The sequence below is a fragment of the Leopardus geoffroyi genome, chromosome B1 (genome assembly GCF_018350155.1).
Source record: "Leopardus geoffroyi isolate Oge1 chromosome B1, O.geoffroyi_Oge1_pat1.0, whole genome shotgun sequence".
In the NCBI taxonomy this organism is placed as follows: Eukaryota; Metazoa; Chordata; class Mammalia; order Carnivora; family Felidae; genus Leopardus; species Leopardus geoffroyi.
Genome location: NC_059327.1, coordinates 84,091,174 through 84,118,929, shown reverse-complemented (window position 1 = coordinate 84,118,929; position 27,756 = coordinate 84,091,174). Strand labels below are relative to the sequence as shown.

The following is a 27,756-nucleotide window of genomic DNA, read 5'->3' as shown; positions in this document are numbered from 1 at the left end:
AGTATAAACAGAGTCAAAAGGGTTGCCTTCCCTTTCTCCATTCCCTATTAGTAGAGGCTTCTGCCAACGAAAGGTTGCTAATAGTTTAGCAGTTATATATTAGTAAGCTTTGAAATTCGGTATCATTCACTAAGCTGATTATTATGCTATCTAAGTCATTGGTTAAATGTATGACATGACAGGGCTAGAAAAATATTAAGGCTTATTCTATTGTTACACCAACTTGTCAATTAATGGCTTTTTGGTAATAGCATGGCCTACTAATTAAGAGTAAAGGCCTTGGGATCAAAACTGGATTTAAATTCTGGACCTGTCATTTGCCAGGTAGGTGACCTTGACCGATTTCCTCATCTGTAAAATGAGGATTATGACAGTGCCATTTTCATAGCACAGGTCAGAAGGCAAGACATATGAGGCATTTAGCCTGCTGCTTGTCACTATAATAGTCATTGTTTACTATTATTAATGGTAACATAATTTACATTAACATAAAAATATTAGTTCCATAATTTACCATATATATTATCACAATTTTAACTGGTCCTATAAGTCTCAGTTTTATTCACAAGGTTATCATTTAACACATGGTTTAGTGTCTTGTTGAAATTCAAATATATTACTGTAAGTAACACATTATATACATATATACCCCAGGAATGTACAAATGTGTATATGAATTTTTCCTACTTAACCCATATATCTACTGTTTTAACAACTTTTATTTGAACTCTAGACTTAGAAAGTCAAACTAAATAAGAGCTTCATATTTCTAATGCTTATTGTCTTCTAATGTGTCTTGTTTCAGATAATACCAAATCCAAAGCTAAAAGGAATTTGCTTTGCCATACAGCCACAGTGTTTTTATATCTTTCTTATGGAATTGTCAAGTCTATCCTTCCTCCACAGATGATGGTTACTTCTCATGATTACCAATTCATTTACTAAGTGTTCACAAATGATTCTGTGTGAATGCTGCCCACGTTCAGTATTGAGTTCACGGGAAATTAAAATTTACGTTTATATGAAACTAATAACAGTTTCCAAAACTGAGGTACATACCTGCATTCAAAAAAGGTAAGTTATCTTTTCCGTTCACACTTTCTGGGGCTGTACATTCACACACCAGTGCACACTAGGAAAGAATAAAAGAAAAAAACACATATTTGAAAATAACGAAATCAAGAAATGAAATGCTTCCATTTTGTTTGCAAAACATGAGGCTATGCACATGGTTTCAAAAAGTTTTGAACAAGACACTTTTGTAAAACTATTTTCAGCTTTATCTTTACTATGAGGCCTGTTTAACTTGTGCCTATTTACATGTATATATAATATGATTGAATCACATAATTATAGGCTACATCTTGGTTCTAGTTGGAAACTACTTAGGAAAGAAAGTAAAAAGTGGAAAAGGATTGTCCCCAACATGCCAGAAATCTGCTTCGAGTACAGCAAATCACATTTGACAACCAGAATGGTTTCATATTTCTGTCACCTGGGATAGTTTTGGATCAATAAAAAGCAAATTATTTTCTAGATTTGAAAGGACAGCTTTAAATAAGGACAGCTTTAAATAAAAGATAAAATATGATGAAGCATCAAGTGACATAAGGCGAAAGGAGATTTTCCTCTCTGGCAAAACAATGTAAACACTTGTTCATAAAGTATGAGGAAAAATCATAAATAAATTGATCTCTGATTTATATGTTGCTGATTTATAAACAAGTAATTTGTAAATAAGCTGATCCAGAGACCATGGGTCTATTAATCTATGATTAGTAGGTTAAGCTCCTGAGCTTTTACAGAACCAACACTGGTCTGGACAGAGAAGAAACACAGAAGAGCACGTTGCCGTGAGTGAAGCATGCATGGGCAACGATATCCCAGACAATGTAGCATTAAGTGAGGGGACCCCCCTTCAGCTTTCTATGAAACTGGAATTAACAGAGGAAGCAACTCTTCTGGCCCTATGATGTTGATAAGAGACCTATTGTCACACAGACTGACACCAGCATCGCTGGCATCTGTTTCTTCAAATGAGTTCCCTTCTATCGCTAGCCAAAAAAAAAGGGGGGTGGTAGTTTGAGGAAAGAGGAAAGTGAATTTTCAGAGCAAACATATCACACAGAAACAAATAAATGCAAATAAAAACAAAGGAAAACTCAGAAACCAGTAACTTCTTTGGTGAGTTCTGAGGGAAGCAGGCTTTGCTCAAGAGACTCCAAGGGCTCAAGAGAACCTAGGAGGGTGTATCAAGATTGCTTGGGCTATTTCCTGTCTGTTTCCCTCCACCATTCCTTCTCCAGGCACTGGTCCTCTTGGAGAATCATGGCCACTGAGGTCACTGCTAATGATGGAACGTATATGTCTGTCAAACATTTCTAGAAGAAAGACAAATAACTTAAAAGATTTATTTAAATGTTATGTCTATATTTGTATAATCCACTACTTATTCCCCCATCATAACATTCATCACATACTCAGGAAATGTCTTGATGGGGAAAAATGTGATCTCATAATTTCTTTGGTGCTTCTATTGAGGGCTAGTTTACTGAAAGAATGAATAACTGCAAACAGCTCTTAAAATTTGATGTTCTCTAAATCATTTTCCTGACCAAACCAGAACTCAAAGGTGATCCTTTCTTTAATCCATAGCTATTTAGGAAATGCACTTCCCAAATCACTAGAGCAATGTGCAATGATGCTTGAACATACTTAAAATTCTTTATTTCTCTTACTTCCAATATTTCTTCTACTCTTTGCAGCCTATATAGGGCTGTTAAAATAATCTTTCATAAACATTATATTCATCATACCAGTGCTCTGCTTGAAAATGTATAATGGTTATTTACTATCCAATCAAATCCAATATCTCATACTCGTATTCAAATTCTTTCATGATTTGTCCATGATATCCTTCCACATAATAACTAGGTAAATAGCTATTAGCCATCCTCCTTTCCAAAAAAGGATTATCATCTACAATATAATTTATACGAATAGTTTGGATTAAACTCTTTTAGTAAAGAAGTCCATAATTCATAGGGATCAGGCTATTATCTTGAGAAGCTGCTTCTCTACATGGAGAGAGCTGTGCCTCTTCATAATCAAAACCAACTTTCTGTTTCCTAACAGAAGGCCTATATTATTTTACCAAATGGATACAGACATATAACTTTCATACATCTGCATCTTCCATCTACACTGGAAGGCAGGTACTTAGGATAATTTTAGCCTCATAACATTCTTATTTTGCAACTTTTATTGTATTTTAAAGCTTTACTATTCAGAATGCTCTCAAAATTTAAATCCTGGGAACATAACAGGAAATATCCAACAAGTATTTACTAAATTGATAAATGTTTTTATATTTGGACTCAGTAATTATTTTCTTCAATTGTTTCCTGAGTGTACTATCTGTGCCATTATTTAAGTTGTGAGTTTTTGAAGCCAAGAACCACATTTCTTATTTCCCCAGGCCATTTTATTTAGTATTTTACAGCTGACCCTAGAATCATTTTTCCACTGTGCTAGGTATTACAGAGAATGCAAAGATTAAAATGATGTGGACTCTGTGCTTAAGGAGGCTCCAGCTATGTATACTGTTTATTGCTATCATTATGATGGATTTTTGCAGTGTTATGCACTTACACGGTAGGTGCTCTCAATGTAATGACTTCATATTTGTGATTCTGAGCAGGAATAACAAACACCACATGCCTTTTGTACCACCATAGCACCATAAGCCTAGTGATTTTGATGAGTGCTTTTAAAAATGTCATCTACTGGTAAGTATAGCCAAGAAGAAGAAACATAAGATATATAAAATTCTTGGAGCTTAATGATTTTGAATATCAACTAACAAACCAATTTGCCATGCATTGGGCTAGAAAGTTAACCAAACTGTAAGGACAATGATCATGAAAGACGCAAAGACCAGACTCTTGGCTAAGCACTTTCACATTTGTTAGTTTGTTTATTCCTTAAATCATGGTTGTCTAAGTTTGGTCTGGAATCTCCTGGAGTGCCTGATAACTTTGTCTTTGCATCCTCTGCAGCATCTAGCACAGGGGGAAGACAAAGTCATTTTCATTATAACACTAAAACACTATTTGTCTACCTCTCTCTTTCTCTTATAAGCATATGGTGGAATTTCCTAGAGGCCCTATTACATAATCATTTGACAGCTAATGGTATGTGGGCTTGTGTACTCTTCTGTTTTAAACATTTCTTGTTTGAATTTCTAACATGATAAATGTAGATATAAGTCAGCAAAATCTCTAATACAGTAACTATCAACAGATAAAATCCACATAAATTCAAATTTTAAGAGTGTATAATACCATTCAGATACTATAATTACTTGCAAACAATAATTCTAGCTTGGATATCTCACAAGAATTCTAGACTCAAACCTCCAACTGCCTTCATATATTTACACTTGGATGTCTAAGAGGAATTGCAAAGTTAACATCTCAAGATCTCTGGTGCTCCTGCACCTGCTCCTCTCACTTTTCCTCATCACTAAAAATGGTAATTCTGTTCTTTTGACTTTCCTTTGTACCTACAGTCTGGCCACATTTCACTTTCTCTATCAATACCACCCTGATTCAACCCATCTTCATTTGTACCATTGGTTCTTTGCAACCAACAGGCTCCATTCTTCTGCCCTTCCTTCTTTTCAGGCCATACTCAACACAAACAATCATAACATTTTGTATATATATTCAAAAATTCTCAACTGTATTTGTATCTAGTTCAGAGTCTAATGACCTATAAGGGAGCATACAGTCTGTTTCCCCTGCCTGTGGACCTCATCCTCAACTCCTATCACTCTCTTCTTCAACCCCCAATTCCAGTCACACTGGCCTCCTCACTGGTCTTTTTTTTTTTTTTTTAATTTTTTTTTTCAACGTTTATTTATTTTTGGGACAGAGAGAGACAGAGCATGAACGGGGGAGGGGCAGAGAGAGAGGGAGACACAGAATCCGAAACAGGCTCCAGGCTCCGAGTCATCAGCCCAGAGCCCAACGCGGGGCTCGAACTCACGGACCGCGAGATCGTGACCTGGCTGAAGTCGGACGCTTAACCGACTGCGCCACCCAGGCGCCCCCTCACTGGTCTTTTAATATCACAGGCACACGGCCACCTCAGGGCTTTTGCTCTTGCTGTTCACTCTAACTAGAATTCTTGTTCCTCTCAGATATCCACATCTTGTTCCCTCATTTCCTGCATGTTTCAGATCAGATATCACATTAACAGTGAGTTTATCCATGATCATCCAAAATAAAATGGCCACAGCCAACATTCCCTAGTCCTTGTACCCTTATTTTTTTTTTTTTTAGCGTATAGTACCATCTGATCAACACTATATGACTTGTTTATTTTGTGATTGTTCACTTCCCTGGAAGGCAGCATCTGTGTCTATTTGTCTCATTGCTGAATATCCAGAGCCTAGTAGAATGCCTAGGACATAGAAGGCAGTATTTTTTTTGATAAATGAACGATGACTATTATATGTCTGCAAATATCTTATAAGGTAAGTTAAGTCAGTTATATTATTCTCAATTGTATATTTGGGAAAAATAAAGGGATGGAGCCTTTTGAGATGGTCCTTAGCTATCCAAGGAGTCTACACTTTCCCTGACCGTGGCTAATGAATATCTTGTTAAAACACCACTTCAAAATATGGGGGGGAAATAGCCTGAGGAGAGCAGCAAGTCACCAAAATATGAGTCAGACGAAGCTCGTAGTAAAAAGAAGATGTATTATTACTCCATTTGTTTCATCTCTGTCACTGTCATAAATAAGTAAGGCTTTTCTCTCCTTTCATAGAAATCACCACTACTTTGATCATTTGTAGTATGCCACATTCAAATATAATACAGATGTTACACAAAAGGGGGAGACAAGGCAGGAGGTGATCTCAGCCCCAGCAAAGCCCCACTGGAGGATGCCTGTTAACAATCCTGTCCTGACAAGAAGCCAAGGCCCCTGGGAGGGTGGGCAGGACAAAGAGGAGGGCTATGGAAGTCTCACTTGATCCTATTGGCTGTTACTTACATGGGGTTTTCTCATCTATTACCTGATTTGATGCTTTTGGTTCCTCATTCTCCTTTCCCTAGTAGCATATTTTTTCCTTGACTATTTAATTCAAAGGTTGTTCTTGAAAAGTTTCTTCCTCTTTCCTTCAAAATTCTACACTCTTTACTGCATTCTCACTCCAGTCTTTATTTATGGACTGATCAGTTTGTACACAGCATTATATATAGATAAATATTATCACTTCTAGGGAGACAATTTTGGATTTTATTTCTTCAAGGTAAAAATGACTTCATTTACTTTATTCACTCACTTTCCCTGTGCCAGGCTCTGTTCTAGGTTCTAGGGTAAAGGAAAGAACACAATAGACAAAAGCCTTTCTCTCATGAAGTTTAATTCTAGTGAGGGAAATAGACAATAGATGAGACAAATAAAATATATATGACACTGGACAGTGGTAAGTACAAGGGACAAAAAATAATGCAGACAAAGGAGATAGAAAGTTTCAGGTAGGCATGGAAATTTTGGATATAGGGCAGAGAAGGCAGAATGAGAAGGTGACATTTTGCAAAAAACAAAACAAAACAACAACAAAAAAAAACCAGAAGGAAATGAGGGAATGAAGTATATAGTTACCTGGGGAAAAAAACTACAAAGGTAGACTGAAAACCAAGGTGAAGGACCTGAGTTGGAAAGGTCCTTCATTACCTGGAACGTGTAATGAACAGCCAAGAAGCTAATGAGGCTGGATCAAAGTAAGCAAGGAAGAGAAGTAGAGGATGAGGTGAACCATCACACTGAGAGGGCCAACACACTGAAAGGGTTTAGGTTTACACTTTCAGGGAGTTGAGAAGCCATTGGAGGAATGACATGTTTTGTGCTACATTTTAATAAGTGTTCTGCTAAGAATAGACTATGATGATGGGGGTGTTGGGGAGGAGGAAGAAGGGACATTTAAGAGACTACTGTAAAAATGTCTGTAACAGACAATGTTGTAAGAGTGAAGGACTCACAAGTCACTCGTTTCTGGATTTATTTAAAAGTCAAAGTCAAAGCGACTGGGTGGTTCAGTCAGTTAAGTGTCCGACTCTTGGTTTCAGTTCAGGTCATGATCTCATGGTTCGTGAATTCAAGCCCCATGTCAGGCTCTGTGCTGACAGTGTGGAGCATGCTTGGGATTCTCTCTCCCTTTCTCTTCGGCCTCTACTCTACTCATGCTCTCTCTCTTTCCCTCTCTCTCAAAAATAAATAAACCTTAAAAAAGGTAATAAACTTATAAGTGTAAAAACATAACTTAAAAAAAAGTCAGAGTCAACAGAATTTACTAACAGGATTTGAGTATGAGAGGAAGAAATGAGTCAAAGATGATTCCAAAAATTAAAAAAAAATAATTTGAATACCTAATGCAATATTCCACTTGCTATATGAGCTTTGTAAAATGTTGTTACTACTTCTTCTGTGAAATTTTCCTTCTTTAGCTATGAGATTTTAACACTTTGCCTTCTATTACTATGCATGTACATAAAAAATAACAGTTTGAAACAGTGTGATATGGTGAATGCCCTTCTGAATGATCTTTGCTTAATGAGAACTGTAAAGTAATAATATGATTTGAGGCAACAAGTAAGTTAATGGCAGAAGACAGAGTCTGGATTTTCATTTATACTGTATTTCATGCTCTGGAGGTTATATGAGATTAAAGATTCAAATGTAGTTTTATGTCAGGGATATTGTTATGAACTGGATTGTTCCCCAAAATTCATTATGTTGAAGCCCAACACCCAATGGAACTGTATTTGGAGACAGCCTTTATAGAGGTAATTAAAGTTAGGTAAGATGATAAGGGTGGGGGCTCTAATCCTATAGGGCTGGTGTCCTTATAAGACGAGACACCAGAGCTCGTTGTCTCTGTGTACATGTGCCAAGGAAAGGCCATGTGAGGACACAGCAAGAAGTCTGTAAGCCTGGAAGAGAGCTCTCACCAAGAACTAAGTCAGCTGGCACATTGACCTGGGACTTCCTAGCCTCCAGAGCTGTGATAAAATAAATCTTTGTTGTTTAAGCTGTTCAGTGTGTAGTATTTTATTATGGAAGCCCATGCTGATAAAACAGGGGTTAATCTATTATCTATTTCTTTTTTTTTTTTTTAATTTTTTTTTCAACGTTTTATTTATTTTTGGGACAGAGAGAGACAGAGCATGAACGGGGGAGGGGCAGAGAGAGAGGGAGACACAGAATTGGAAACAGGCTCCAGGCTCCGAGCCATCAACCCAGAGCCTGATGTGGGGCTCGAACTCATGGACCGCGAGATCATGACCTGGCTGAAGTCGGACGCCTAACCGACTGCGCCACCCAGGCGCCCCTATTTATTATCTATTTCAATATACATGAGAGATAACCTGTGTCACTCACCCACAAAATTCTGGTCCTGCTAGTTTTACTTCATTCTCCACCATTCACACAAAGTAAGGAGGGGGATGTTGTTTTAGAGATAACATCTATTTCAGTTACTTTGTCTTTTCACATGTTTTAGTCATTCAGGACTTAAGTCACCATTCGTGGACTGTGTTAATACACTTCATACAGATTTGGATTTAGCATATCTGCAAAAAGAGTCCCTGCATTTGCATTTCTAACAAACATCCCAGAAAATTCTGATCATGCTTTGTAAGCCACTGAGATAAAGTTATTTCCACGTAATTCTAAATGTCATACCTAGTGGACATTACTACATGTTTTTCACTGAACCATGAGTATTCTGAAGTATTGCCAACAACATTTATAGTAACTTTATTAAAAATGCATGAAAGGTCAATGTTTACTAAGAACCCAGACAGGACAGAACTAATGCCAACAATGATTAGCACATTTATCATTTTAGTCAACTTATGACTTGTACATGGTGCATGCTGACACTGCCACCTCCTATTTCCAGAACAGTGCAGTTAAGTCTTTTCAAGTTCACATTACTAAGTCAGAAACATTATGTGGGGCTTTGGGGAGGTGTATTCCTGGGTACCTAGTTCTCCGTTTATGAGAAGAGTATGATTCAATTTGTACTACCTCATAATAGCAATCCAGGAAAGGAGTCGGGGTGGGCAAGCTTTGAGAAAACTAGAGAGGTAGCTAATAATCTATTAATCTATTAATCTATTAATCTAATAATAATCTATTATTAGCTTGGAGCAGGCAAAGTAGTACTCCTTTGAAACAGGAAGTGTTTCTGCTACTGGTCTCCTGGCATACTGCCACAGGACGAGGCATGATTATCTGCCTTTTTCTGTTCGCAGTCTCCCACTTGGCCTCCAAATCTTTCCTCCTTAATCTTGATACAAGCGTTCATGTGGTAGTGACTAACACAAGTTTTATATAGAACTCTAAAGGAAACAAGGATTGAATGAAGGTACCCCATAATTGGGGTCCCAGGTGCACACATCCTAAGAGCCACAACTGGGGTTCTGAACACACAGATCTTAAGAGAATCTGCTGCAAAACTCACAACAGCCCTCACATTGTCAGGCAAATGGATTCAAACTTTGAGCCTCCTTGGAATATTTTCATGATTTTTGATACGTTTTGAGGGAGAGTAGGGGAACAAAGAAGCACAAGGCTTGCTGCAGCAGGTAAGACCCAAGCTCATTCTAGGGCAAGAATAATATTCTTTTGAGGGGCAGTCTTGGGTTTCTTTTATAAAATTAATAATTCGTTGTATTAGATAAACACCATTTCCCATGTAGATGTTTCCTCAGCACCCAAAATCAAATATGCCCCTAGATAAGGGACACTAAGCCAGAAAGTAAGTCACTATAGGTCTTATCATTAGAGAATGCTTATTTATGAAAAGGTAGGAATTATAGTGTATATACAAAGTCTTTCCTGGAAAAAAAGGCAGTTTGTAAGTCTATCCACTGTGTCTCAATAAAGTAGGCAATTGCATTCCTAAGACAGGAATTTAAGTTAATTCTTATATTAAATTTCTCTTTCTTAGATAAAAGAAAGTAAAAATCCTGGACACCTATTGATATGCACTGGGGACCTTTATCCTCAGCTTCAAGGAAGCTGCTTCACCTCTAGCTGCCATTGCCCCTCCTCCAAAGCTGCCCCTTCCATTTTATGCTATTTCTACTTCTCTCTCTGCAATTTCATCAGGCACAACATTATCAAATCTGCTCTCCTTCACATAAAGATGAAATCTAAATTCAACTTGCGTCTCTTTCTAAAGAGGGTTTTGAGAGAAGAGAAGTGGTTACTTTTGGCGATAGCCCTCCCAGAATCTTCTGTGCATTTTGCTTAGGGTTAATTAGGGCAGAATGCAACAGTGATCAATATTTTTGTTCCAATTGAGAGGAGGCAGTGTCAACACAGGAGCCAGGGCGAAGAAGAAGGTGTTTCTGAACGGTGCATGGCTTTGCATAGTTCCATGCAAACAGACCCTTTGGTTCAGTGGATGAAACATACTTCTGGCACTCCCATTCCAGAGTTGACTTCTCATTTTGCCTTTAAATAATGAGATTTCATACTGCACAGACGTGTTGATAATTCAGGCATCTGGCAAAACTGATCATTTCTAATTTAATTTGTGCATTATGCTGACTGAGACCCTACCTTTTGTCCCTGCACATCTGTCGTGATGTGGTCGGCTTCCCCATCCTCAATCTCCCCCATCTTCACGACACTGACTTCTATGGTGCCAACAACTTTGCCACCATCTGAAGTTCTGCAACCAAAAATAAATGAAATGGAAAGGTAAGAATCTTCTCTCTCCTTAAAATATGCCCAAACATGTTTGTTTCTGAAAACCACAAATATTGCTATTTACCTTCATTGGTCTTAATTAAACAAATCTGCATAAAAAACATCAAAACAAGTTAATAGTGTTGGTATTATTTTTAATTTTAAAAAAAAGTTAACCACAAACTTAAGAGGTAAGTACATGGACAGTCAAAAGCTACCTCATGAAGGGGACACCTCCTCCCGGCTCTTAGGAGTAGACACAAATATCATGGATTGGTGTCCTGCTTGGCAACACCACATCCCCCACAACAGCAGAAACCATGGCTCCTCTATGCCAACTGCATGGAATGTTGTGCAAATCTGTTATAGAGATAACAGCTGAATAAAATAGAAGAGAGTATAAACATCCTTATATTCCTCTCTGATTGGACCACTGGTCACAAAATCTGATTCTGTGCCTTCTCCCTAACATAATTTTTCTTTTTTTTTAAAATTATTTTTAATGTTTATTTTTGAGAGAGAAACAGAGACAGACACAATATAAGTGGGGGAGGGGCAGAGAGAGAGGGAGACACAGAATCCCAAGCAGGGCTCCAGGCTCTGAGCTGTCAGCACAGAGCCAGACGTGGGGCTTGAACCCACAGACTGTGAGATGATGACCTGAGCCGAAGTCGGACACTTAACCGACTGAGCCACCCAGGAGCCCTTCATTTTTCTTTCTAAGAGACGAGGTAAAGGAGATTCTCTTCCAGTAAACAGAAGAAATTTAAGGTACATGCAGAACAGAAATTAACGTTAGAGATAATTTAGTGCAACCTATAACTTAATCAAATAAAGAATCAGAGACTCAGAAAGATGAAAAGTCTTATCTAAGGTAACAGAATGGCGGGGTGCATGGGTGGCTCAGTCAGTTAAGTGCCAGACTTCAGCTCAGGTCATGATCTCACAGTTTGTGGGTTTGAGCCCCGTGTCTGCCTCTGTGCTGACAGCTCAGAGCCTGGAGCCTGATTGGGATTCTGTGTCTCCCTCTCTCTCTGCCCTTCTCCAGCTCATACTCTGTCTCTTTCTCTCTCAAAAATAAATAAACATTAAGGTAACAAAATGGCAAAACGAGAAATCCAGGTTTCTAGCTCCTTCAAGTCTGTTGGTCACTGAAAAACTTCTCTATTTAATGATGATGATAATTTTATTAAAGATTTTTGCCATCATTAATGTCTTCAATGAATTTTCTGATTAACAATAATGAAAGATAAAAATAAAATTAATAACCACCATCCTTTAAGGTTCTCTAATTTCTTTTCCTGGACAAGGAAAGACATAGAATAAATAGTGCCACCATACCATTGGAACAGTGTGACACATAATGATATTTTCCCCTTGAATCTTATTTTGAAAATAGGTAGCAAGCCACCTCCTAGGCATGCCATTTTGCTATAACTTCTTTCTAGGTCTAACTGACTAACAGAAATACAATGCTTCATATTCTTCCATCATGTTTTTTTCTGAAATATGTTTTTATCTTTAATTAGGATACAAATAGTGTATTTCTTTCAACCAATTCCTTCCAAGTGTCATGATATTATTACTAAAGAAGTCAGAAAAGAGGATTAGGAACATTTTTATAAAGTAGTTTAGCAAAATGCTAATTAAAATAATGAATGTGTTAGGTGAAAATGAAACCCAATTATGTTACTAGATCATGGTAGGTATTTCTCAAAAAACAAAAATAATAAAGTATACCCTTTGAAGTATGTTTCTAAGAAAATTGAAAGAGTAAAATTCTGGTGACAAATGCATACCCAATGTCATAATGTAATAAAATAAAAATGTGTACATAAAGAAAAGTGTTTTACTTGTTAAGTGGTGTATTAAGATTTCTTAGTAACATATGAAATAAAATGCTTTTTGGTGACTTTAAAATCAGTGGAAATCATATTGACTCAATTATTTGAAATTTTAATACAGAAACTTTAAACATTCATCATAAAGAAGATACATATATGGATGGCATTATAATCTATGATTTGTGAAAAACTGCATCAGCTCCAATTCTGGGATAGTTTTAAAAAATTCATTATACCATTTTCCCACTTGAAAATGACATACTAACTTGTCATAAATCATGATGTGACTTAACTCTGCACAGTTATTCAGTACTGATAGTTATTAATTAAAGAGTTTAATAAGAGCTTTCATTGGCACTACTCAGCTTTTTCTAGAGGTTTGCAGGTTCTTTTTCCCCCAAGTGGATCATCAATAACAGTTACAGACATCTTTTTCTTCACATAGGAGTTGTTTAGAAATGTTTTGCTTGAGCAAATTGAGCTAGCTGAATTTCTAGGAATGCAAAGCCTATGTGTTACTGTCTACATTTTTTCAATGCACTAAACCAAATAATACCATAATTATTTGAAGCCGAGGGTAGATTTTTCACACCCCCACCCCTCACCGCAGGACTGAGTTATAAAACAATATATGCCATAGTTGTTAAAGGTGTGAAAGCAGGAGTTTTGAGCTACCTGCTAGCTGCATGACCTGGGCAAAGAACTTAACCTCATGACACTTTGTAAAATGGAGACTGAGAATTTTCTTGTAAGGATTAAATTGTGGCATGATTTATGTCAAGTGCTCAGCACAATGCCTTCTATGAGATGAATGCTCTTTCCTGCCAGCCCTCCTCTTTGTCCTAGTAGTAGAGCAGTGGCAGGAATAGTCGTAGAAGTAACTGTAGTGGTAGTACCAGCAGCAGTTGTAAGAGTAGCCACAGCAGTAGCAGGAATAGACTGTGATGTCGTTAATGTACCATATTTAATTCGATCCTCTTCAGGAATGTTACTAAAATAGGCAGCTAAGACTATAGTAAGAGATTACAGGATCCCATGGCACATGCATTTCAACAGTGATTGAGTGCTCACCAGAGATGCAAAGAATTAGAATTAACAGATGATATTATGAAGCTTACACTCTTAGTAGCTCAAAGAACACAGGTTTATAACTAATTACAATGCGGCTGAACCTTCCAAAGTGCAAAAGTGAATGAATAAGCGATGTACTATGAGAGTAAGCTTCTGAACTATAGCTCTCTCTATTCCCTTTAAAACAATTATCTGGCTACTTTTTAAAGAATTTTAATGCCTTCAGGGTTTCCTACTTCATTTTATCTCCTATAGGCTTCCAAATAGTCCCAGATTAGAATCAAAGCAAGGAGCTTTCTCAATCTAGGGACTCTAGAATGATTCTAAAATCTTTTTTTTTTCCAAAAACAATTTTGGACAGGGAGCTCTAACTACTCTAAAGCAAGTCTCTTCATCTGAGATTTGTGGACGACAAAGAATGGGGCATCCAAATTATAAACTAAAGAGCTGAATCCAAGACACCTAAAGTATGGTTCACCCTGTCGATGAACTAGAACATAAAAGGTAGAAGGTGTTTTCTATTTATTCTGCAACAATTTAACACACACAGAGTATGGGTATTCAACACTTCTCTTCAATCAGGGGAGTCATGATTGAAATATCTATTTCATGTTTCCAAAGGCTACTTCAAAGGTGATTTCCTACACATTTAGAAAAAACATTCATTATTAAATGTTTAATTATGCTTTCACTTTATCACCCATCAGGTTCAGGAGACTAGTAATAATAGCTTAACTATTATTTATCACCAAAATTCTACTGAATTTTATCTAGCGGAAATCACTGTATCTGCATGGAAGATATATAGAAGACATGTCTGGGCTAGGAACCAAGAAATCCAAGTATTACTTGCAGTTCAACTGCTAACTAGCTATGTGACCAATGAGACATCACTTCAGCTCTCTGGATTTCAGTTTTCTCCGCTGCAAAACAAAAAGTTGGTCTCTAATAGCTATTCTCTAATACCAGCACTCAAGCCCAGTGCTCTGGTCACCCCTGTGATTGCATCATATGATTCTATCACGGCACCATAGGCCATCACGGGCTGATACAGCCTTGGGGAAAATAGCAGGTACATTCTAGCCTCCCCTCACTTCCCACCTTCCCATCTTACCTTCCCCAAAAACAAACCAAAGAAGCCAAAGTCATGAGAAACCTGGCAAATACCTTAACGCTTGGAGTCAAATAAAAGGGCTAGTTTTTCTTATAATATCCAATGCATACATACATATTTTACTGCCTTTACAGCACAGCATCTTGGCATTTTTACAAGGATACAAATTTGACTGAGCTAAGAAACAAAAGTGATCTTTACACACTTTGCTAGCAATTTATATGGCAATAAGAACAGGCTGCAGTAATAAATAACTATCTCAATCTACATGAACAACAACAACAAAAAACTGCCATTTCAGTCACTTGACAGGTCATTACCACTGTTTAATGCTGAAAGCTGTAAGAGAAGTAAAAGATGAATAGTTCATGGCCGATAAAGTATTTTGATCACAACATCAAAGTTCTTAGTTAAATTCAGCAAATATAGTAGTCCCTCTTATCCTTGGTTTCACTTTTCACAGCTTCGCCTTCAGAGGTTTTGGTTGCCCATCATCAACTGTGGTCCCGAAACAGATGTTCTTCTTTCTGACATATCATCAGAAAATCAACAGTAGCCTGGTTCACAATACCTCTGTCATTCACCTCACTTCATCTCATCATGTAGGCATTTTATCAACTCACATCATCACAAGAAGAAGGGTAAGTACAATGCAGTAAGATATTCTGTGAGACAGGGACCACATTCACATAGCAATTATTACAATATATTATTATAATTGCTCTGTTTTATTATTGTTCTTGTTAATCTTTTCCTGTGTCTAACTTATAAGTTAAACTTTTCCATAGGTAGGTATGTATAGGAAAAAACATAGTACATATAGGGTTTGGTACTATCCACATTTTCCATTGGGGGTCTTGGAATGTATCCTCTGCAAATAAGATTTGGGGAGGGGGGAGGCTTCTGTGCACTAATATTTAACCATGCCAACAAGATGGAAGGCAAGCGAGATTTTCAGCAATACAAGTCTACATTCCTTTCTCACTCAGATTTTCAGCATGCAGAGTAGATTACTGGTTAAGGTTCTTTAAAATCTGCCTTTAAAATACCTCCCCTAATGCTTTCTAATGAAATATTCAATCACATGCAGAAACATACACTTTTAGAGGGCTGAATGAAAGGGAGTGTAAAACAGTCTTCTAACAAAGGAAAATTTAATGACTCTTCCTCTAGACTTCTTCACCACCTACTACACTATCCTTACTAGAGCAAAATGAAAAAGAAAAAGAAAAAGAAAAAAAAGAAACTCTGGAAATGTTAAACAGCAGCATATAAATAACTCCTCTGTTTTGGAAATGCCACAGAGATGCAAACCAACAAATGACTCTGTAAACATCTAGGGAGAAACCATCATTAGCACTGCCAGTTTTTGTGAATATAAAGTAGTCCTGTGCTATGCACAGGATCTTCAGCTGTGAGACGTGCCTTGCATTTAAACTGTCTAGACATGGACCTGAGAAATACAAATTTCACCCAGACAAGAAAATAAACAAAGGTAAACAAATAGAGTTAGTGAGTGAGTGCATCCTGACGATCTTTCTGGTGAATACATTTTACCTGGCGATGCTAGATTTACTCAGGGCTGAAAGAAGTGAGAGTTCTATTTAAGTATGTATAACTAAGCACACCTCTATTCTGTCTGAAATTCATAAATGTCAGAAGCCATAAAATACTTTCAAACTATTACTTAAATAAAACTTTCAGTAGTTCTTAACATTATAGCTTATACGCTCCAAGTTTTGGTCTCTGGTTTTCTCATTATAAAGCTCGCCTTCAGAAATTCCATCCATAATTACTATTCAAGTATCCCGTGTATGAGGATCTATCATAATTCTACATTCCCTACTCTAACTTCTTTCATCAGGGATAGGAATTCTTTAACCTGGTCTAGAACTCCAAATTCCTTTTGTCCTGAAATTTTACATTCTGTAAGCTTGAAACTAAACTGTTCCTCAAACTCCAACTCACACACGTCAAGAGCATATCATTTCCAAAGAAAAATATGCCATAGAATATTCCATCTCTACCTGTGTCTTGCCTCTACCTTCTGATAAGTCATTAAGCCCTGCTGACTAGTCCTCTAGAATGTCTCTTACACATGTCCCTTTACAACGGTAACATCCCAAGCAGTTTTTCACCTCTGTTTCATTACACTTGAAGAACCTACTTTCACCTTCCATGAGCCTTCTCTTGCATTCCATCCATGTCAAGTTTTCTTCTTTTTTTTTTTTTAATTTTTTTTAATGTTTATTTATTTTTGAGAGAGACAGAGAGAGACAGAGACAGAGTGTGAGCAGGGGAGGGGCAGAGAGAAAGGGAGACACAGAATCCAAAGCAGCCTCCAGGATTTGAGCTGTCAGCACAGAGCCCGATGTGGGGCTTGAACCCACGAGCTGTGAGATAATGACCTGAGCCAAAGTCGGCAGCTCAACTGACTGAGCCACCCAGGCGTCCCAAGTTTTCTTCTTTTTTTATTTTATTTTTTTAAGTTTTTATTTATTTATTTTGAGAGAGAGAGAGAGAGAGAGAGAGAGAGCGAGCAAGCAGGAGCATGAGTGGGATAAGGGCAGAGAGACAGGAATAGAGAGAATCCCAAGCAGGCTCTGCACTATCAGCATGGAGCCCCACATGGGACTTAAACTCACGAACTGTGAGATCATGACCTAAGTTGAAATTAAGAGTCAGACCCTTAACCAACTGAGCCACCCAGGCATTCCTGTCAGGCTTTCTTATTAAAGTACATATTATTCTCTTTCCTCTATTATTAAATGTCACCATATTATTCTCTTTCCTCTATTAAAGGTCCTGAGACATTGTCTAATGCCTGCCCAGAGAGACTGCAGTATAGCCTGTCTTTAAAGGCCTTATATCAGTACTTGTCAAGGGTTTTGGGGAACTTGGTGTTTTTGGTTCAAACTTATCTATGCCGTCACACACCATTAAATAACAGAGTATGGTTTAGTGAGCAGTGCAGTGAACTTTGAGTAACAAAGTCCTTGGTTACTTTATAGTAAACAGCTATGTGACCATGAGCAAGCAACATAGCATCTATAAAGATGTCCCCAGCTATAAAATATGAAGATAGTAAGCCATCCTACTTATCCCACAAGATTTATGTGACCAAAAACAAAAGATCTTAAGTGTAAGTACAAAACTGCTTTAATGTATAGCAGTGACTACTATATTGTACAGTCTGGGCCACAAAGCTTCAAGAGTACATCACAAATACATTTCTTCAATTTTCAGACTCATTGGCTCATAGCATCTTCTTTACTGCTAAAAATAGTACTATTCAAATATAAGTAATTATCCTAATAGAAATAAGTTAAAGCATATCTTTCCCTCTTCATGACTTTATTACAAAAATATATGATAAGTTATGTTTGGAAACTTGTTGATTCAACGTAAAGGTGAAGTATAAAATACATCTTTAAACTTAAGACATATCCTGTAAGCAAGGTGAGAAAACAAGATCGGCATCTTGTAAATGAATTTGTCAGGATTCGTAGGCAACCAAACGTATATTAAAAATAATAGGATATCAAGAGCTGCCCACTGGTACATAATGAGTTGTAGGTAAGAGGGAGTAAGTACACTCTACCCTCCTGCATCCACCGAATGCAGCTATAAAACCTGGACAGATGGACAGAGTAGCTGTTTGAAGACTCAAAGTAAATAGTACCAGGAATATTGGGGTAGATCAGAATTTTAAATACCACTGAGTCAGCGGTGAGTTTACCATTTCCCCCTCTCTGGTAGCTCCTGATCTGGACTCAACAGAGCCCTAAGCCTAGAGGTGGTCAATGGTGCAAACAGAGAGAACTCCAGGAGAAGCCCTCGAATTCTGGCACAAGGAATATAAAATGGGTTTCCCAACACTCAGAAGAATGGTTTTCATTTTTATTTTTTCCACTTTCTCACATCCCAGCCCCCAAGTAATCCAGTGGGGTCAGCAGTAAAAGTGACAGCAAAGAGGAATTGCAGGAGGCTGAATACTATGAAGGAAGGAAAGTCTTCTCTCTGATTGCAATTGACATCGTAAGGGTGTAGGGTGAATCCCTTTACTTTTTATCTCTCTCTGTTCTTCTGCTTCTTGGTCCCTGAAGAGGGTGCAGTTGCATAGCAGAAATAAAAATAAATAAATAAATAAATAAATAAATAAATAAATAAATAAAACCCCAGCTTTCTGGCTGGAGGATCAAACGGGAAGCCACAGGAAACAGGAACATGCCAGGGATAGTGTGAAGAGGAAGGAGGTCAGGAAAGGGACTTCTTAATATTGTTCATAAATACCTGGCCTCACCTCAAGCTGTGCATGCATGAATCTAAATAGAATATCAGAGACTTTGAGAAATAATTTATGGACTCGACTACCCCCCAGGTCTCAGACTGTCAACTGAGTGACAAAGATGAAGGACAGGTCTTAATGATACAACAAAAGCTTTGAAAATGTGAGTGATATTGAAACTACTATACGAGGTTTCACAGGACGTAAGTTCAGCTCACAAACATCTAGCAATCAACAAATGGAAACTGACATAAAAAAATTATCATTTATGGTAGATACAAACAAAATGCCTAAGTGCAAAGATGTATAAGATTTATATACCGAAAATTACAAATGTGGATGGAAGAAATTAAAGAAGTTCTAAATTAATGGCAAGACAGATAGTGTTCATGTATTCAAAGACTCAACTTTATAGAGATGCCAGTTCTCCCCAAATTGATCTATACATTTAATAAAATACTAATCAAAATCCCAACAAGATCTTTTGTAGATATTGATAAGCTAATTCAAGAAGTTATAAGTCAGGGCAAATAAATAGAACAGCCAGAGTAATTTTAAGAAAGAAGAACAAAAATGGAGGATTTGCATTTACTGATTTCAAAACTATGTGGTGTTGGTGAAAGGGAAAATATACTTATAAATGAAACAATACAGAGGCAACATGGTCAATTATTTTTTGACAAAGTTATGGTCAATTAAATAAAAAAGACTAGTCCTTTCAACAAATGGTATTGAAATAATTAGGCATCCATTTGGGAAAAAAAATGAACCTTTGTTTTGACTTCACAACTGAAACAAAAGTTAAAATGCTTCACAGACCTGAATGTCTAAAACTTTTTATATAGATATAGATATAAGAAAAAAATCTTCATGAATTGGGTTTAGTCAAGTGTTCTTAAATATGACAAAAGCAAAATCTAAAAAGGAAAAAAATCAGTAATTTGAACCTCATCAAAATTGAAAACTTTTGCGCTGTGAAAGATATTGTTATGTGAATGAAAAGACAAGCATTTGACTAGAAGAAAATAATTGCATATTATGTATCTAACAAAGAATTTGCTTCCAAAGCCCATAAAGAGTCCTCAAAACTCAACAGCAAAAAAAGGAACAACCTAATTAATAAATGGGCAAAGTTGAACCAACATGTTTCAAAAGAGGATATTCAGATATCAAATAAGCCATGGAAAATCATTCAATGTCATTGGTAAACAGAGAAGTGAAAATTAAAAGCATTATGGGATGTTACTATATGCCTTAGGATGGCTGATGAGGATGCAGAACCACTGAAACTCTCATACGCTGCTGGTGGGAAAAAAAAAGCATCTTGGGTGTTTATACAACTCAATATACACTTACCATACGACCCAGAAATTCCAATCATATTTACCCTAGAGAAATGAAAATTTAGGGTCACAGAAAAACCTACACATGAATATTTTACAAGGCCCTCTCATAATCATTCCAAATTAGAAACAACCAAAATATCCTTTAATGTGAATGGTTACACAAACTATCTTACAACCATATAGTGGAATCCCGCTTAGTAATTAAAAACCAAAACCAAAACCAAAACTGTTGATACACATAGCTTGGATGAATTTCAAAGGCATTGGACTGGGTGAATGAAGCCAGTCTCAAAAAGATACATACTCTATGATTCAATTTATATGTCCTGGAAATGAAAAAGCTATGGTAATAGAGAACATACATTGTGGTCAGAGGGGTTAGAGTCGGTGGAGGTGTGAATTAACAGGGAAGTAGGAGAGAGATTCACTATGGTGAAAACAGTTCTGTTTCTTGACTGTGGTGGTGTTTACAAGAATCCACACACATGTATTAATAGATAGAACCATATAACAATAAAAAGTCAATTTTACTGTATGTTAATTTATAAAATACAATAAATTAGAAAGGACACAGCCATTTTCTCTGATAATAAATTAACAGCAAATAAAAACAGCCATTTAGTCTGGGACTAGAGAATACAAATCATTAAAAGGTTATCCTATTCTATGTGAACCAAATCTTCCAATTTCTGGCAATACTGACAGCAAAGTCAAAGTGTCAATTTATCCCATGCTCTATACTTTCAAGATATATGCTGACATAGAAATGTCATATGTGAGAGAAAAAATCCACATGAACCATGGGGAACATTTCATCAGACTAGAGAGGAAGGTGTTCATGCAGGAAGTTCAGTGAGTTTCCCAAACCAATGATTCCCATTCATGGGATGAACCTACCAACTAAAATTACTCACATTTAGACCTACAAAAGAGAAACTATTGCTAAGGCTTTTTGTTGTGTCAACTTATTTTATTACATTTATTTGTTTGAATTTTTATTTTGAGTAAGAGAAAGAAAGAAGATTGAGAGGAAAAGAGCACCTCCTAAGCAGAGGTCATTAGAAGAGAAAGGAAATATCAGGGAGAAAGTAACCATATGAGGCCATTCATAGATTGCTTCAGACATTATTTGAAAGCAAAGATTATACATACATACATTTTTAAGACCATTTTTTTCTTACTCAGAATGGACATGCTCCTGGAACAGAAACTCTTTACAAGAATGGTTTGCAAATATCACTAAACCAATCAAAATATTCTAAGACATTCTGAAAACATTCCAAAAATAGTAGGCATGGAGAATTAAAGGAGGCAATTATTAAATAATTAGCAATAAATACTAGTGATGGGTCAGTACTTAATACTCAAATTTTGAATTATGTATATTTTTATCTGTGTTGTGCTTTGTAGTTTATGACAGTTCCTTAATGGTAGGAAACAGTGCTAAGAGATTTTTTTTTAAAGCTAGAATTAAAAAAGTTATACAGTATATGGTCAAAGTTTTACAGTGTATAAACATAAAAAATTATAAACATAATTTTAGACTATAATGTTTTTCAAACCTATGTAGTAAGAAATTCACTAAGCTTTAAATTGCACCATGGGGCATGCACTCTGAAACCAAGCAATTCTTAGTGTCTATATTTTTATGCTTAATTGCATTTGGATCTGCGTTACATTCTTTTATTAAACTATAAAATCTTGTGGTTTTAAAAATATTTTTTCTCCTTTAATATGACAACATTTTAAACCAAAAATCCTTTAAAAATAAGTTCAAAAACCATAAAATATGAATTCATTTACAAACTTTTATTAAGGACCTACTATGTTGTAAGCACTATTCCATGCACAAGGATTGTTGCAACAGAAAACAAAACCAAAATCCCTGCTCTCATGGAATTTGAACTCAACAAATAAACAAATAAATGATACATTAGAATATGATAAATTCCATGGAGAAAAATTAAGCAGGGAAAGAAGGTGGATGAGCATCGGGTTGAGGCTGCTACTTTATACTCAGTGGTTAGAAAAGAACTCTCTAATGCCATTTTAACAAACACCTAAAGGCAGTAAGGAAGTAAGTCACATATCTTTCTTGGGGGAAAATCTTTTCAGGCAGAAGAAACAGATGGTCCAAAAGCCTTGGAACCTGGTCCTCGTATTCAAGGAAGAGAAAGAACCATTGTGGCTAAAGCTGGGTAGGGTAGAAAGAGCGTACAAGAAGACTAAGTAAGAGAGGTATTCATTCTTTTTACATTTCTGCACAACAAATGACCACAAACTCACAGTGTAAAGATCAGAAGTATGGATCATGTCCTCAGCTCAGGGTCTCACAAGAATGAAATCATCATGTAGGATGCACTGAATTCTCCTGCCTCATGGAAGCTCTAGGAAAGCGTCCACTTCCTAGGTCATTCAGGTTGTTGGTAGAATTTATTTCCTTGTGCCTGAATGACTGAGGTCCCCTTTTTCTTGCCAATTATCAGCTAGTTTCTTTCTACTGACACTCCATGCCTTGAGATCACCCTCACATTCTTATTATGTGGCCCTCTCCATAGGCAATTCATAAGAGGGCAGTTTGCTTTTTCAAGGTCAGCAGGAGAGTTTCTCTTCCTGCTATGCTAAGATGGTAACTTATACAAGGTTATCCCAGCTACCTAGTATAATGACTAGTGGTTATCCCATCACCTTTGGCACATGGGGTAACCTAATAAGGGAAGTAACTATCTCATCATATTCACAGGCCCCACCCACATTCAAAGGGAAAGTATCATGCATGGCATGTACACCAGGGAGCTGGGAATCTCGGGGGACATCTTCGCAGTCTGCCTACCACAAGCAATGGTGAATCATCTAGAACTCCATAGGACACTCTAAAAATATTTGCCTCGTGAGTGAGATGGAAGACTGAAAGAAGATTCTAAGCTGACACATAAGTTTTAAAATGAGAATCTGGGCTGCAGTGCAGAGAACAGACTGCAGGGAAGCAAAGAGAGAAGCACCAAAATGGGTTAGAAGAAATTAGGATGAAGTCAAGACATGTCAGATTCTATTTTTATTCTGAAGGGAGACAAACTAGATATTGTGATTGGTTGGATATAGATAGTAAGAGAAAGAGGAATCAGAGACTACAGAGACTATGGCATGAACAATGAGAAGGGTGGAATTGCAATTTCTTGATATGGGTAGACTGTGAGGATACATAGGATTTTAGGGGAAGGAAGGAGGCAGACAGGAAGGGAGAATTCAGTTTTGAACATTTTAAGTGTGAGGCATTAATTTAAAGGGCGAATAAAGATATCAGGTGGTTGGATGTGAGAGTCTGGAGTTCAAGGGATCAGTCAAGGATAGAGAGAAAAATACAGGGATCATCAGAATATAGATGATATCAAAAGCTTTGAGACTGAGTGGAAGTGAGTGAATGAATGAAGAGTGAAAACTCTGTATCTAGACTCTGATGTAGGACATCTCACAGTTTAGAGGTTGGTGTGATGAGGAATAATGTGCAAAAGAAACAGAGAAGTGGCCAGCTTCCTATTGATAGGAAGACAAAAAAAGTCTAGTATCTCAGGTACCTTCTAAAGAATGTGTTTTAAGGAGATAATGATCCAGTGTACAGATGTGCCAAAGAGAGGAACATTGAGAACTTTCAATTGGATTTAGCAACATGGAGGTAATTTATTCCTGATCATGACAAGAACTGTTTAGGTAAAGTAATAGGATGAAAGTCTGATGAAAATGGATTCAAAAGACAATCAGAGGAGGCAAAGTGGAGACAGCTCTTGAAATGGTTCTTCTACAAAGAAGAGTAGGGAAATAGAGCATTGGTTAGAAGATATGGGAGATTGGGTAGCATTTTTCATATTAACAGACATGATCTAGTAGAGAGGAAATAATGTATGACACAAGAGTAAGAGGGGATAATATTCTTAGATAGATGAGAAGAGATGGAATCTAAAAGGCTAGTGGAAGAGTTGACTTTAGACATGAAGCAGAGTTCATCTGTAATAGTGGCAAGGCAGGCAGAGTGGATGCTGGTAGGTTAGTAAATACAGCATGGGAAATTACCAAATTCCTTTTCTCAGTGAAACAGAAACCAGATAAAATCAGCTGTGAATTAGGAAGAGGGGAGATTTCTGGGAAGAAAGAGATGTAAAATAACCGACCAGGAGTGTGGGAGAGCAAACGGACCAGGGAAATATAGGACTACAGAACAGTACTGAAGAATTATGAACCCAAAAGAAACCTATAAACATGGAAATCAAGTTATCCCAGTTCACTCAGCTGGAAGGATGCATGCATGGATTAGGTGAACAAAGTGAGGAATTTAACCAGTGTTTTTGCTGTTGTGGCTCTTCTTTTCTTCTATCTATCTATCTATCTATCTATCTATCTATCTATCTATCTATCTTCTATCTATCCTCTATGTACACTTATCTATTTTTCCCAGGGAGTATAGTAACTGAAGAGGGGCCCAGGAGATGAGGATATATATGAGGGAATTGTTCTCTGATTCCTAAGTAATGGATCATGGAACTGCAACTGGATAAGAAAAGAAGAGTGGATATGGGGAAGGGAGGTTATGAAGGGTTAAAGATATGACTTTAGGATCAATGACTTGGTACAGTCAAAGAGCAACTAGAAGGAGCACAGCTCCTTCCTCACGATATGAGATGGAAATCCAAAAATAGAGTACTTAAAATGTAGACTCTGGAGGGGTAGGATTAGTGACAAGATCTGGGGGATGACCCCAGGAGTGGGTTGCTGAAGTAGAGAAAAGTCTGAAAGACCCATGAACTGAAAAGATGATTTACATGGCTATTAAATCACAGGGTGCATGAGAGGGGTTGTATTGAAGAGAGACAGTGCATTGTGAGTGAAAATCTTCATGAAATGAGGGGAATGGCATCTTTCCATAACCCTGGTAAGGCAGGGAATCCAAAGGTGTGTCTGAGGACATAAGCCTCAAATTAGGAGCATTTTCAGAAGATGTTCATCCTACACCACTTGGCAGGCTGCAAGAGATAGATACCCAGCTTCCAGTTAAATAAAGAGAACTGACTGAGAATGGGGATGTGGTTGAGGAGGGACTTAAGGTATTGGAGGAGATTTGGGGAGCAGAGGGCACTAGGACCAGAGTAGGGAGTAGACAGACAGGTAAAATGATGGGTGACCATGTGGATGAAGGATGACCTGGGAATCCAGCACTTCTTGTGGTCACAATGAGTAATGATTACTGCCACAATAAGGAAACTCAATTTAGCTAGGGCAGCACTAATTTTAAAATATTATAAAGACCTGAAATTTCTCATTTTCTGACTTTATCTTGTTCTGCTATATAGTCTTAACACTGCCTTCCTAAATCATCTGGTAATTATTTTAGAGGTCAAGATGTGACTGATTCACCAGTAAAGAAGTCTAGACAGAACAATAAAGATTCCTACGGAATTTTTTTGTTAAAAAGAAGAAAAATAATTAAATCAAAGTTCAAGACGCTGCTGCAAGGAAACAGAATACTCAGTATACTGCTTTTATTCATGCTAAATAGATTCTGAAGATATATTTGAATAGATCAAATGTCCTGCACCAGTTTTTCAACATAAAGTACATGAGAAAGCACTGTTTCTCCAAATATAACCCTTTTAAAGATTATTCTAAGATTTCTGATTATAAGACAGGTTACCTACTAGTAATTAAAAGGTCCTTATCACTTCTCTAAGAAAAGAATCCATATAAGAACAAGAATGGGTTTTGGCAGGAAGTAGAAAAACAGTAAAAATGAAAGGTCACAGGAGTAAAATTTTCAATTCAAGAGCAATTGCTATATAATGTTTTGGAAATTTTTGAGAACTATATTGATGTATGTGTTCCAAATAAAAGTTTCACTAGTTTTAAATAACCTCGGAGGCAGCTATTTTCTCCTTTTTTCTCAGATAAACTCCTCATAAGTCACTGTTAGGATTGAATAATGTCAGAGAATGTTTAGACCAGTGAATAAATACCATCTAATTCATTTCATAGAAACTGATACCCAAAGAGTTTAAGCAACAGGCTCAAGGCCACCTCACAAGTCATCAGATGCGCTGAAGTTGGTCTAAGAACAATAAAAATCGGAAGGCCACATCTGATTTTTTAAAATTCATTTCTGAAAAACAAAATATAAATGGTGTAATTTAGTTTTAGTTGTTTGTCAATTTGTTTATCATTCTTATCTGAAAAGTCTTCATAAAAATTGTGGTTTTAGTTTAGTCCTTCCCAGCTTGCTCCTGAGCTCTGAGGCAATTGGTCTTCTGGGCTACGGGATCTTTGTTCTGAGCAAGAGACATTTGGGAATCATTTCATCTCTTCTTTTAAACTTTGTTCTAAGACTGTATTCTCTCCTATAGCAGCATGAACCTTCTTGTGTATCTTTTCCACGTCTGGAGTTACTTTCTTTACATATTGAGAGAGTTATTTCTTGTAAGCAGCATCATCTTCTTCCATTAAGTACCACATATAATCTGAAATGTTCTGATCCAAGATGTGCTTACAAAGCACTTCTGTGCTGAGTTCCTTGCTTTCTGAATCGCATCCAGGGCATCATTTGGTACTGTGAAGGACAGAAAAGCTTCTTCCCATAGCTCCCTTCAGAATCCCCAGAATCCTTCAGAAATTTTATTTCCAGTGGCAGTTCTGGTATGGACTACATCTAAATATAAACTACCTTCACATTATAATTTGGAAGTTCATGAGTATAAGCCACAGAGACTATCACAGCAATATAGTCCTGTAGATGCAAGCAATCTGACAAATGCTATCTCCACCAGTTACATAAACTATTATATTATATTTAATTTATCCTGGATTTACTAAGCATTCTCAAACATAGTATCAGCTTTACCCTCTTGTCTTCTTCTAATTTTCACTTGGTATCTCTTGAAGTAGGCCTTATTCTTGATAACTTATTCTTGAAACCCTATCCTAAAGAACAGAGACCGATGTTTGTGGCTGCAGCAGTGGTGGTAACTTTTAGAATTTAATTCTTACTGGTTACAACAAGAAAATACAGTTGATGAAATAAAAAAAAATGATTTGAAAATCTATTCTAAGAATTCTATCAAAGTCCAGTAACTCTTTGTTTTAGTTTGCTCAGGCTGCCATAAAATACAATTTTGGTTGATGCCAGCATGGTCAGATTCTTGTGAGAGATCTCCTCCTGACTTGTAGACAGCTGCGTTCTCATTGTGTCCTTGCATCATGAAGAGAAAGGGCAAGCTCTCTGGTGTCTCTTAAAAGGGCACTAATGCCATCATGAGGGCCCCTTCTTATGACATCATG

The 27,756-nt window shown here is 36.9% G+C and overlaps 1 protein-coding gene across 12 annotated transcripts in view; it reads right to left on the bottom strand.

Moving 5' to 3' along the window:
* The window catches only part of INPP4B (inositol polyphosphate-4-phosphatase type II B), a 778,265-nt gene that overhangs the window by 207,672 nt on the left and 542,837 nt on the right, over positions 1 to 27,756 (bottom strand). For all 12 annotated transcript variants that reach the window (XM_045466827.1, XM_045466836.1, XM_045466862.1 and 9 more), the window contains 2 exons: positions 10,648 to 10,759; positions 1,060 to 1,132 (listed from right to left, as the gene is read on the bottom strand). In XM_045466827.1, coding sequence (XP_045322783.1) covers positions 1,060 to 1,132; positions 10,648 to 10,759 — 185 coding nt within the window. The remainder of the gene's footprint in view (positions 1 to 1,059; positions 1,133 to 10,647; positions 10,760 to 27,756) is intronic.